This window comes from Triticum aestivum, chromosome 6D (genome assembly GCF_018294505.1).
Source record: "Triticum aestivum cultivar Chinese Spring chromosome 6D, IWGSC CS RefSeq v2.1, whole genome shotgun sequence".
NCBI lineage: Eukaryota > Viridiplantae > Streptophyta > Magnoliopsida > Poales > Poaceae > Triticum > Triticum aestivum.
The window spans coordinates 14,288,240-14,301,392 of record NC_057811.1 but is presented as its reverse complement, the minus strand read 5'-3'; the positions used below and the strand labels follow the sequence as shown (position 1 = coordinate 14,301,392).

General features: G+C 49.2%; 1 protein-coding gene across 6 annotated transcripts; it reads left to right on the top strand.

Moving 5' to 3' along the window:
* Nucleotides 1–195: 195 nt before the first annotated feature.
* On the top strand, nt 196–6,733 carry LOC123143090 (receptor-like serine/threonine-protein kinase NCRK). Of its 6 annotated transcripts, none has more exons than XM_044561894.1 (7): nt 196–877; nt 3,998–4,138; nt 4,240–4,365; nt 4,456–4,575; nt 4,695–4,952; nt 5,061–5,302; nt 5,495–6,733. In XM_044561894.1, the coding sequence occupies exons 2-7, from the start codon at nt 4,069–4,071 to the stop codon at nt 6,542–6,544; spliced, it is 1,866 nt and encodes a 621-aa protein (XP_044417829.1). In that variant the 5' UTR covers nt 196–877; nt 3,998–4,068; the 3' UTR covers nt 6,545–6,733. The 6 variants fall into 6 exon arrangements, with proteins under 6 accessions (XP_044417829.1, XP_044417827.1, XP_044417828.1 ...); XM_044561892.1 differs by adding an exon at nt 3,585–3,676 and having other exon boundaries at nt 4,038–4,138; nt 4,695–5,302; XM_044561893.1 differs by having other exon boundaries at nt 4,038–4,138; nt 4,695–5,302.
* Nucleotides 6,734–13,153: the final 6,420 nt, after the last annotated feature.

The following is a 13,153-nucleotide window of genomic DNA, read 5'->3' as shown; positions in this document are numbered from 1 at the left end:
TGGTTTCCGCTGGGAAATGGAGCTATGTGAGGTGGCTGAGCTGCCTTGGATCCCATCCCATCTGGTGAGAAGGGAAGCAAGCTGCTGTGGGAGGCAGAAAATGTCTGTGCTGTGTAAACATGCCGAGATATGGCGCGGTAAGTCAACTGAAGTGCACATGGGCATGTATGCCATGGGAGGAGCCCGATCTGGGTCGGGAGGGGAACGTGAGATTAATTACTAGTGCGGCATTTTTATTTATTTTAGGTAAAGCTGGAGTGTTTCTCAAAAATAAAAAAGGGTAAAGCTGCAGTTATACTCGGTTAATCCACGCAAGTCTTTACCGGAGTTGCAATTGTTTTACTGCCATTTTCTTCTTGTTTCGTTTATTTATGTATTGTGTGGATTTGTGGACGAAGGGTGGACGGTGTCCCGTGGAACTGCAAGCGGTGCGGTGCGTGTTGGTGGGGCGTGCGTGCGTACGCGGCGGGGCATGAATCTGGGAGCGCGTGACTGGCATGATTGATTGTGGGGCAGGATCGGAATGGATTGAATTTGGGGGCGATGTCGTGCGTGAGGACGGACAGACAGGCAGGCCCGAGCCAAGAGGTGGAAGAGTGGACTTGGCCGCATCCCTCGTCTCACCTCACCTCACCTCATTCTGCTGGAGTAAGCAGAGAGAGCATTAACGACGGCCTTATTACTGGCCTGACCAACGGGACGGGAGCGCATTCAACTCGAGCGAGCGCATCAAGATCAGACAAACAGAAACGCTCCCTAGACCCACGCCCCATCCCTTCCAAGGCACGCACGCACGCACGCACGCGGTCAGGCGGCGATGGAGACGGCAGCGGATATGCCGGAGCTCCATGGGTGAAGCTGAAGCACGGCGGCCGAGGTAGGTACCTTCTCCTCTCCTCCCTCTCTCATCTGTCGATTGCAATGCCTGCTGCCCTCAACTCTACTTTTCCGCTCCCGTCCTTCATCCCCGACCCGCCCCGCCTCGCCTCGTCTGCATCACATTGCCTGCCTGCCTGCCTGTTTCCTCCATGGATTTGCTTCTCCCACCCATGAAAAACCGCGTGGTGCCCACAGATTCGAATTCCTCCGAGTTTTTTCACGGGCATGCTTCCGTTCCACCAAGAATGCGACCCAGACTACTCCTCTCTCTCTAGCGGAATGTCCAGTCCAGTCCAGTTCAGTTCAGGTTCAGGTTCAGGTTCAGGTTCACACTAGCGGCATGCCAACATGGGGCGTCTGCCTGCCTGTCTGACGGACGGACGGACGGGAAGATGCCATCTCAAGTGCACGAGCAGTGCCTACGCCGCCCATCTGTATCTGCCGCCTCCGCGTCCTCCTCCACGCCGCTGCTCTGCAAGATCGCAGAATGATTCCTCTAGTCCACCTCCTGGAGCAGCGCCGCCCACAGCACACTTGTTTTCTCCCTTCGAGGGCGGTAGCAGCTTTTTCTTCTTCGTCCCGGTCTTCCTAGCCGCCTCGCCTGGGGAGCGGTAATTTACTCCCTCCAACGTGCCCTGCCCACACAATTCTTCTTCCCTTTTACCCGGCCACCAAGACACCATAGTACTGTCTCTAGTACGTAAGGTGGACCGAGTGCGTGCTTTTGTACCGGGGAAGGAATTCTCCGCCTCCCACGCAATCCGGCCCTGCCATCCATTCACATGGACACACAACATGGGACACCTTTACACTACCTCCGGATGCTGTCTTACTGCTGCAGCAGCATTATTCGCATTAGTAACTTAGTATTACCTCCTGTCAGTGAGGCCACTCGTTTAATACTGTCCTACTATGACTATGCTCACTCTAGGCCACCCTCCTCACTCTACCCATCACCATTAGTTTACTTTAATGGCAGTGGTTGCAGAAAGAGGGAAAAACAAACCAAAGCCACATGCGTCGCAACCAATGCGTCTAATTCCGTCCTCACGTTTACAACCACGGGTCTCAAAATCCAGTGCCGAGGAATGCCGTAGGGGCGTGCCGTACGGTGGCCGCCACCGGGATTATTATGCCCTTCCTTCCGTGGTTCTTCTCGAGATTGTGTTTGCTCCTGACCTGGGACCAAACCCAATGATGAACGACGTTTACATGTATACCAGCATCTATCCGTCAGTATCAGTGTCAGGCCCCCCTTTCTTTCCTTTTCATCATTCCTCATCATCCTGGCTGGCCTACCGATCGAGCTTCGCCGTCACGGAGGCGATCGATCAATCAATCAAATGGTTTTCCATTTTGTTTTTTCGTTCACGAGCGTCGGTGCAAAGGGAGTGAGATTAGCAGCTGCTCATGTGGGATCCCAACAACAGGCCCCAGGTGTTGATTGATATATATATATATATATATATATATATAGCAAGGTCTGTCAGGTTCATCTTCTTCCCCTTTTGTTTGAGAAGAAAAAGAAATTATATAAACTACTCCAAACTCACGCTTAGAATAGCGTTACCCTATATATATAATGCATGTAGAATCTAGATACAATGCCGTCGATGTGTGCCTCGCAACCAACCAGTTTAGAATCGCCAAAAGGAAATTCAGAAATGCAAAAGGGGAAGCTGCTGCCTGCCCACCACCACCTACATGGATGGTTGGAATAGTTTAAGCAGTGGTGGTTGCAGATGGCACGTCCATGAGCATGCGGCTGGAGGTGAGATGTAGCCATCAGAGCAAGCAATGCGCTGAAATGAAAGAATGAATGAAAGAAAGTTTGGTCATCTCCTCAGGAAGCCTCTGCGCCGTCCTTTGCCGACAGAATCCAGTGGCTAAAGCAGCGTTTGATTAAAAAAGAGAGCGGGAGATGAGGTGTCGTAGAATGATGATGATGATCTTAGTGCTGCTCGTTATTAATCTGAGGCTTGCGGTGCTAAGCTACTGATGGTACCATCTTTGCAAAACCTGTCCTGTTGTGGTTGTGGCCAATTTTCCTGCAAATGAAGGTTCTGATTTTTTCCTTTTTACGGCGAATGCTTAAGAACGTCGTGTTTTAGCAGTAAAGATCAGTTGCAACCTGGCCATACTCTTTCTGCATCAATTCAAAATTTGGTGTCATCTTCTTGCACATAGCGGGTTTTAGAAGCCTTGCCAAGCCTGAGATCTCTGACCACCGCCAAGCCAAGCATCCGTAACATCTGTGGTTCTCATGTCAGTTGTTGTCCTCTCAACTTTCAGTCCACAGTCTCCATCCAACATCACACCCAATTAGCACATGCAATCCAGTCTCTTTGTAGTTGGAAGCAGATGGCTGCTGTTCTAGCTGCCTTAGCCATAGACCTATTTACCTATTTTCCCCTACTGTGTAGTGCTGTGGGTTGAGATGTCCCCTGTCTCGCAGGGGAGGTGCTGGTCCTGAATTGAGTTTACTACTACAATGATGGATGTGCAGTGCATTTACAAGACTTTTCTTGTCGTTGAAGTTGATAGCTTTCTGTCCTTTCATTGCGCGGATTCTCTTGCCTTCATATAAGCTGACCCCTTTGTTAATCAAAACTTAGAACTCCTCCTCTCTTTAGTAAGTAGTACTCTCGGACCAGGATACTTGTCTGAAGCAATTCATAAGTTAGGCCAGCTTATTGTGCTTTCAGTTGATTTTTGGCTGTGAGCTCTCGGAGAGATCATGGCGGTGCCGTATGTTCGGCAAGCTTCATAGATCTGTTTAGCACCAAGATAGATAGCTGTAAGTATAAATTTCAGAGTCACTTGTTCTCCTTCCAGTTTTTACATATTAACGATGACTCGACATCTAATAGGATTTTGTGCTTGCTAATGATGAACTGCACTTGTTTTTTTGTTTTATTTTATATCTAGTCCCCTCGATATATATAGTGGCATAATTTGATAGATAGTCAACCATGTACTACTTTAACATTATCAGAAGTATGAAGTGTACTTGTTCATAGTGCTATATTCATGTATCAAATTTATGTTCTTTTCTTCCATTTTGGTCAATAAGCCATGATTTCAAACATCCATTGTTATTTTTCCATCATCAATTCAGAGATTGAACTGGATGGGGTCTGTTTGATATTCCTCCCCAGTCCCCACTCCCTGCCTGCAAACTAGCCGACGATGGATCTCCACATGAAGCTTCTGCTGGCCTCCCTCAGCTGTGTACTTCTAATACAAGGAGCATTCTGTGGTAAGCACTGCGAATTCATGAGCTAGATTACCATAGTGCTCTGTATGAAATGTGCTCAAATATTGGTGATTTAACCTCTAATCCTCTCGTAAAACATACAGATAACACTGCAGGGGGGACTGGAGCCACAAGCTGGACATGTGTGTGCGCTGCTCATCCGCTTGGTGAATCTAACTCCAATAGCAGCCTGTCATCCAGCTGCGACTCCTCGTGCCATTGCCTACGAGGTATGAGAAATTAATCACAATTTATGCTTATCAGCAGTTAAACAAGGCATGCCACCAAGATACCTGAACTTTGGGTCTTTGCCGTTGCAGATGAAAACGGCGGCACAGGGTCATGGAACTGCTCGTGCCGCTCCGACAAGGACCTTCAGGAAGAAGAACATGCTGTGGTGCACAGCGGGAGCTGCTTCACTTCCTGTAACTGCACATCTGGTATATGAAATTCTCCTCTACTGATTCCATCATATACACTTTGGATACTGAATGTTAAGATGGAATGTGTGCTGTGGTTACTGGTGACTGTCTGAATACTGCCTGCTTCAACTCTCCAGGAAGTTCTGAACAAGGGAGGAAGCATTTCTCTAGTAAAACAGTCATCGCAACACTCCTGGTATGTGTGGTTCTCACCACTGTTGCTTTCGTCGGCACAACGGCGTACTACTTTCGACGCAAGGACGCGCTCTCCCCGCGTTCTCGGATGCACTCTTTCGACAAGTATGCCAGCTGGAGCAGTAGATCGAACCTCGTCAGCCACCGGTCTTCTCCCCTTACCCAACTGAAACCCAAACCGGGGCTCAGTGTCATCAAAGGCAAGGCAAAACATTTCTGTGTTATTTGTCTGAATTGCTTCAGAGTTCTATTCAGGAGGTCAGTCTTGGTTCTTGTTTCAGCTATGATTTTTCTCTGTCACGGCACAGGGTTTTTGTGTAGCTGCCCGCTTGTCTCCCGGAGCGAAGACGGCCCATTCCCCGGCGTGGTTCTCCGGTTCTCCTACGCGGAGTTGGAGCAGGCAACCGGGAAATTCTCCGACGAACAGCTCATTGGCGTCGGCGGGACAAGCAAAGTGTACCGTGGACAGCTCGCCGACGGCAAAGTCGTCGCCGTGAAGAAGCTTCGGCCCCTCGGAGGCGCAGACGAAGACTATGAGTTCCTGTCAGAGGTACTGCAAATCATGCTCTGAACTCTGAACTGAACTTCCTCAAAAAAAGTCTGAACTCTGAACTTTCTCAAAAAAAGTCTGAACTCTGAACTGAACTTTCTCAAAAAAAGTCTGAACTCTGAAGAAGAGAGCATTTCCATGATTCATGACCATTGATTGGCATCTGCATCTTCTTCCTCCATGAACGAACAGATCGAGCTGCTGTCGCGGCTGAACCACTGCCACGTGGTGCCGCTGCTGGGGTACTGCTCGGAGCGGCAGGGGCGGCAGCTGGAGCGGCTGCTGGTGTTCGAGTGCATGACCAACGGCAACCTGCGGGAGTGCCTGGACGACCTCAACAGGAAGCCCATGGACTGGGCGACGCGCGTCGGCGTGGCGCTGGGCGCGGCGAGGGGCCTCGAGTACCTCCACGAGGCGGCGGCGCCTCGCATCCTCCACCGGGACATCAAGTCAACCAACATCCTGCTCGACGACAGGTTCAGGGCCCGTATCACGGACCTGGGCATGGCCAAGTGCCTCATGAACGACGGCGTGACGAGCTGCTCCAGCTCGCCGGCGCGCATGCTGGGCACCTTCGGGTACTTCGCCCCGGAGTACGCCATCGTCGGCAAGGCGTCGCTCAAGTCGGACGTGTTCAGCTTCGGCGTGGTGGTGCTGGAGCTCATCACCGGCCGGCAGCCCGTGCACAAGAGGGGCGGCGCCGGCGCCACTGGCGGCGCGGACGAGAGCCTGGTGATGTGGGCGACGTCGCGGCTCCGGGACAGCAGGCTGGTGGTGGCGGAGCTGCCGGACCCGGCGCTGAAGGGCGCGTTCCCGCCCGAGGAGATGCAGATCATGGCGCACCTCGCCAGGGAGTGCCTGCAGTGGGACCCCGAGGCCAGACCCACCATGACCGAGGTCGTCCAGATCCTCTCCACCATCGCGCCCCTCGCCGACAAGCGCCGCCGGCACCACCTGCCCGCCGCCGCCGGTGCCTTCGCCCCGGGCTTCCGTGCCGAGAGGCCGCAGGAATGCTCGATGTGGCAGGACGGTGATGCCGACCGTCGCCGCGATCACATGCACGGAGGGAACGGCAGCAACGCCAAGGGCGCCGTCGTGTCCGGAGAGGTCGCGATCAACGTCGGCACGCCGGTGACGATGGGCCGGAGCTGGCGGTCGGCAGAGCAGGAGGAGGTGGACCTGACGGAGCCGCGGCTGGAGACGTTCACGCAGCCCACGACGGCGACGAGCCTCTACAGGTGAAGGGAGATCGATCGAATACGTTGTAGAAGAGATAGATATAGAATAGTCAAGTAGCACCAGAAACTCTGCTGCGATCCTCCGCGTGCATGGCATGGCGGGACTGATCTATCTTTGTACAGGCAAAAACGTAATCAAATCAATTTGAGAAGAAAAATGGGAATGAGACCCATCACGCCCAAATTTATCAAATGATTCGATGCTATTTTTTTAGATGCTTTTGGTATAACATTGTACATTCGCCCAAAAAAAAAAGTGGTCTAGCACTACCCGTCGGCTGATTGATAATCTAAAAAGATCTGCCGTCTCCCAGACCGTCGGATGGAGGCAGAGTTAACTGTTAGATCTTGCAACAAGCTTAATGTTGCACTTGTTTCTCTGCAACAATGAGCTTGTTGCAATCTTTTTTCTTCTTCGATCTCTGCAACAATGGCTATGTTGCGCCTTGTCTATCTGCAACAACTGCCTATCTTTTTTTCCTCCCGATATCTGCAACGACGAGCTTGTTGCGTTTGGCCTTCTGCAACAAGAGCCTTGTTGCAGAAACTTTTTTTGAACCTTTTCCCCCTGGTCTCTGCAACAGAGGTGCTATTGCAGAAACGTTTGTAACAGAGTTGTTGTTGCTAAGTCGGCATGTCCATTTTCTTTCCTTGACCTTTTTCCTCTCCAATCTCTACAACAGAGGTGTTGTTGCAGAAACCTTTGTAACAAAGGTCTTGTTGCAGAGTTGGCATATGAGGGATCTGCCGTACCGCCGCCAGTGAGCTCACCGGAGCAGCACACCGCCATGCCCGCACCTCGTTCTCCCCTAGCTCGTTGCGGACCTTTGCAATACCTCAAATGTTGCGCAGGAGGCGGTGGCGATTGCAGCTTCATGGCCGGAGGTAAAGGGACACGGCGGTGTACCAGTGGGTGGCTCACATGGTAAGCGGAAAAAGCGATGGTGGTCTTCCGTGCTAGTAGGTGCTCCATGTGCCTGGAATGTACAGAGAGAGACGAGCAAAAGAAAGAAAGGAGATAGGATGCCTCCTGAGATTTCTTGAGAAGGGGCACGTGGTCAGCCGAAGCACAGGGACACGTGTCTACTATTGGAGGAAGTCGATCAATAGTAGGATCCGTCGGCTGATGTGAATAGGATCCGACTTGTCTGCTTCCTCCCCATGCTCCCATCCGTGCTCCCACTTCATCCTACGGCTGTCTTTTTTCCTTTTTCCTTTCTAATCTAGTCATCTCCCCCCTGATTTTAAGGGGGTGGGGTCGGGCCTTATTTTGTTCCAATCAAATCAAGCCACGTATGCGGGAGCACGGATGGGCGCACGCGGGGAGCAGGCAAGTCTCATCCATGTGAATAATACCCGTTGTAGATAACACAATTAATGTCACACCTTTTTCATAATCTTACATTGCATGCCATCAACAAAGAAGAGAAATGCGCACCTCCATGCCTTAAGTGTAAATAGCATCCCAAACCATAGCCAGGAACCAAACACAATCCCAACAATAAAGTAGCATATCCAGTGGTCCTCCTCCTCGCCATTTTTCCCATTCGGTGAAAGCGAAGTATTTGTACACGGAATGTCAAGAGGAAAGCCACATAGCCCAGAATTGTTGGAGGAAATCGATGGGTCGGTCAGGGATGAATCTGACCCTCAACGTGTATCTTGCCTGATTGTTTGAGACATTCAACATGCTGAGTGAGGGTTGATAAGCTCGAGACTAAGGGAGGAATGGCTCCTGTAAGTTCATTAGATGATACGAGGGACTCGAGAAAAGTCAAACTACCAATGTCCTCAGGGATGTTGCATGTCATATGGTTTCTTGACAGGTTCAAGAACAGATGATAAATTACCCGACAAATAAATATCGGCTAATAATCGGACCGCTCTTTGGAAAATCTGCTCCTGTCCCTTCCAGATTATGTCAATTATGTCATAGTATTTGTCGAGCGGTTCCCTACCGGACATATTTTGTGGATGCTTCATGGACGTCAAGCTGCCTAAGGCTGTCGCAATTGAGTCAGTCAAGCTATTGTTGGCCATGTCGAGTAGCTGTAGCTGTGAAAGTCATGATAACCCCACAAGAATTTCTCTAGTGAAGTTGTTTGATCTGAGGCTAAGGATTCTCAATAATGGAACCCGACTCCTGATCCATTGAGGTATAACTGTTGGGGAACGTAGTATTTCAAAATTTTTGCCTACGATCACGCAAAATCTATCTTGGAGAAGCATAGCAACGAGCGGGGAGAGTGTGTCCACGTACCCTCGTAGACTGAAAGCAGAAGCGTTATATCAACGCAGTTGATGTAGTCGTACATCTTCACGATCCGACCGATCCTAGCACCGAACGTATGGCACCTCCGTGTCAGCACACGTTCAGGTCGATGACGTCCCTCGTACTCTTGATCCAGTTGAGGTCAAGGGAGAGTTCCGTCAGCACGACGGCGTGGCGATGGTGATGATGAAGTTACCGGCGCAGGGCTTCGCCTAAGCACTACGACGATATGACCGAGGTGTGTAACTGTGGAGGGGGGCACCGCACACGGCTAAGACAAATCTTGAGTGCCTTTGGGGTGCCCCTGGCCACGTATATAAAGGAGGGGAGGGAAGAGGTGGCCGGCCCAAGGGGGCGCGCCAGGTGTGGGGAATCCTACTAGGACTCCCCAGTCCAAGTAGGCTTCCCCTCCTCTTTCCTATTAGGAGTAGGAGAGAAGGAAAGAGAGGGAGAGGGAGAAGGAAAGGGGGGCCGCGCCCCCACCCCTTGTCCAATTCGGTTTGGGCAGGGGGGAGGCGTGCGCCATCTCTTGGCCCTTCTCCCCTCTCTCCACTAAAGCCCAATAAGGCCCATTACTTCTCCCGGCGAATTCCCGTAACTCTCCGGTACCCCAAAAAATACCCGAATCACTCGGAACCTTTCCGATGTCCGAATATAGCCTTCCAATATATCGATCTTTGCATCTCGACCATTTCGAGACTCCTCGTCATGTCCGTGATCTCATCTGGGACTCCGAACAATCTTCGCTACATCAAATCACATAACTCATAATACAAATCGTCATCGAACGTTAAGCGTGCAGACCCTACGGGTTCGAGAACTATGTAGACATGACCGAGACACATCTCCGGTCAATAACCAATAGCGGAACCTGGATGCTCATATTGGCTCCTACATATTCTACGAAGATCTTTATCGGTCAAACCGCATAACAACATACGTTGTTCCCTTTGTCATCGGTATGTTACTTGCCTGAGATTCGATCGTCGGTATCATCATACCTAGTTCAATCTCATTACCGGCAAGTCTCTTTACTCGTTCCGTAATGCATCATCCCGCAACTAACTCATTAGTCACATTGCTTGCAAGGCTTATAGTGATGTGCATTACTGAGAGGGCCCAGAGATACCTCTCCGATACACGGAGTGACAAATCCTAATCTCGATATATGCCAACTCAACAAACACCTTCGGAGACACCTGTAGAGCATCTTTATAATCACCCAGTTACGTTGTGACGTTTGATAGCACACAAAGTGTTCCTCCGGTATTCGGGAGTTGCACAATCTCATAGTCAGAGGAACATGTATAAGTCATGAAGAAAGCAATAGCAATGAAACTGAAACGATCATAATGCTAAGCTAACGAATGGGTCTTGTGAAGGAAATATGCCCTAGAGGCAATAATAAAGTTATTATTTATTTCCTTATATCATGATAAATGTTTATTATTCATGCTAGAATTGTATTAACCGCAAACATAATACATGTGTGAATACATAGACAAACAAAGTGTCACTAGTATGCCTCTACTTGACTAGCTCGTTGATCAAAGATGGTTATGTTTCCTAGCCATAGACAAAGAGTTGTCATTTGATTAATGGGATCACATCATTAGGAGAATGATGTGATTGACTTGACCCATTCTGTTAGCTTAGCACTTGATCGTTTAGTATGTTGCTATTGCTTTCTTCATGACTTATACATGTTCCTATGACTATGAGATTATGCAACTCCCGTTTACCGGAGGAACACTTTGTGTGCCACCAAACATCACAACGTAACTAGGTGATTATAAAGGTGCTCTACAGGTGTCTCCAAAGGTACTTGTTGAGTTGGCGTATTTCGAGATTAGGATTTGTCACTCCGATTGTCGGAGAGGTATCTCTGGGCCCACTCGGTAATGCACATCACTATAAGCCTTGCAAGCATTGCAACTAATGAGTTAGTTGCGGGATGATGTATTACGGAACGAGTAAAGAGACTTGCCGGTAACGAGATTAAACTAGGTATTGAGATACCGACGATCGAATCTCGGGCAAGTAACATACTGATGACAAAGGGAACAACGTATGTTGTTATGCGGTTCAACCGATAAAGATCTTCGTAGAATATGTAGGAGCCAATATGGGCATCCAGGTTCCGCTATTGGTTATTGACCAGAGAAGTGTCTCGGTCATGTCTACATAGTTCTCGAACCCGTAGGGTCCGCACGCTTAACGTTCGTTGACGATATAGTACTATATGAGTTATGTATGTTGATGACCGAATGTTGTTCGGAGTTTCGGATAAGATCACGGACATGACGAGGAACTCCGGAATGGTCCGGAGATAAAGTTTGATATATGGGATAATAGTGTTTGGACTCCGGAAGGGGTTCCGGATGTTTCCCAAAATTTTTGGGTACGAGAACACTTTATTTGGGCCAAAGGGGAAAGCCCACAAGGTTTTTGGAAAGCGCAAAAGGAAGTTTTGCGGAGTCTAGGGGCCAGACGCCAGGGTCCCTGGCATCTGGGTCCACACGCCGGGAACCCTGGCGTCTGGCCCTGGAGTCTGAGAAGGACTCTTGCCTTTCGGGTGAAACCGACTTTGTGGAGGCTTTTACTCCAAGTTTCGACCCCAAGGCTCAACATATAAATAGAGGGGTAGGGCTAGCACCCAAGACACATCAAGAAACACCAAGCCGTGTGTCGGCAACCCCGTCCCCTCTAGTTTATCCTCTGTCATAGTTTTCATAGTGCTTAGGCGAAGCCCTGCGAAGATTGTTCTTCACCAACACCGTCACCACGCCGTCGTGTTGCCGGAACTCATCTACTACTTCGCCCCTCTTGCTGGATCGAGAAGGCGAGGACGTCATTGAGCTGAACGTGTGCTGAACGCGGAGGTGCCGTACGTTCGGTACTTGATCGGGACGGATCGTGAAGGTGTACGACTACATCAACTGCGTTGATAAACGCTTCCGCTTACGGTCTACGAGGGTACGTAGACAACACTCTCCCCTCTCGTTGCTATGCATCACCATGATCTTGCGTGTGCGTAGGAATTTTTTTGAAATTACTACGTTCCCCAACAGTGGCATCCGAGCCAGGTTTTATGCGTAGATGTTATATGCACGAGTAGAACACAAGTGAGTTGTGGGCGATACAAGTCATACTGCTTACCAGCATGTCACACTTTGGTTCGGCGGTATTGTTGGATGAAGCGGTCCGGACCGACATTACGTGTACGCTTATGCGAGACTGGTTTTACCGCCGTGCTTTGCACACAGGTGACTAGCGGGTGTCAGTTTCTCCAACTTTAGTTGAATCGAGTGTGGCTACGCCCGGTCCTTGAGAAGGTTAAAACAACACTAACTTGACGAACTATCGTTGTGGTTTTGATGCGTAGGTAAGAACAGTTGTTGCTCAGCCCGTAGCAGCCATGTAAAACTTGCAACAACAAAGTAGAGGACGTCTAACTTGCTTTTGCAGGACATGTTGTGATGTGATATGGTCAAGGCATGATGCTATATTTTATTGTATGAGATGATCATGTTTTGTAACCGAGTTATCGGCAACTGGCAGGAGCCATATGGTTGTCGCTTTATTGTATGCAATGCAATCGCCCCGTAATTGCTTTACTTTATCACTAAGCGGTAGCGATAGTCGTAGAAGCAATAGTTGGCGAGACGACAACGATGCTACGATGGAGATCAAGGTGTCGCGTCGGTGACGATGGTGATCATGACGGTGCTTCAGAGATGGAGATCACAAGCACAAGATGATGATGGCCATATCATATCACTTATATTGATTGCATGTGATGTTTATCTTTTATGCACCTTATTTTGCTTTGATTGACGGTAGCATTATAAGATGATCTCTCACTAAATTTCAAGATAAAAGTGTTCTCCCTGAGTATGCATCGTTTCCAAAGTTTGTTGTTCCCAGACACCACGTGATGATCGGGTGTGATAAGCTCTACGTCCATCTACAACGGGTGCAAGCCAGTTTTGCACACGCAGAATACTCAGGTTAAACTTGACGAGCCTAGCATATGCAGATATGGCCTCGGAACACTGAGGCCGAAAGGTCGAGCGTGAATCATATAGTAGATATGATCAACATAGTGATGTTCACCATTGAAAACTACTCCATTTCACGTGATGATCGGTTATGGTTTAGTTGATTTGGATCACGTAATCACTTAGATGACTAGAGGGATGTCTATCTAAGTGGGAGTTCTTAAGTAATATGATTAATTGAACTTAAATTTATCTGAACTTAGTACCTGATAGTATTTTGCATGTCTATGTTTGTTGTAGATAGATGGCTCATGCTGTTGTTCCATTGAATTTTAATGCG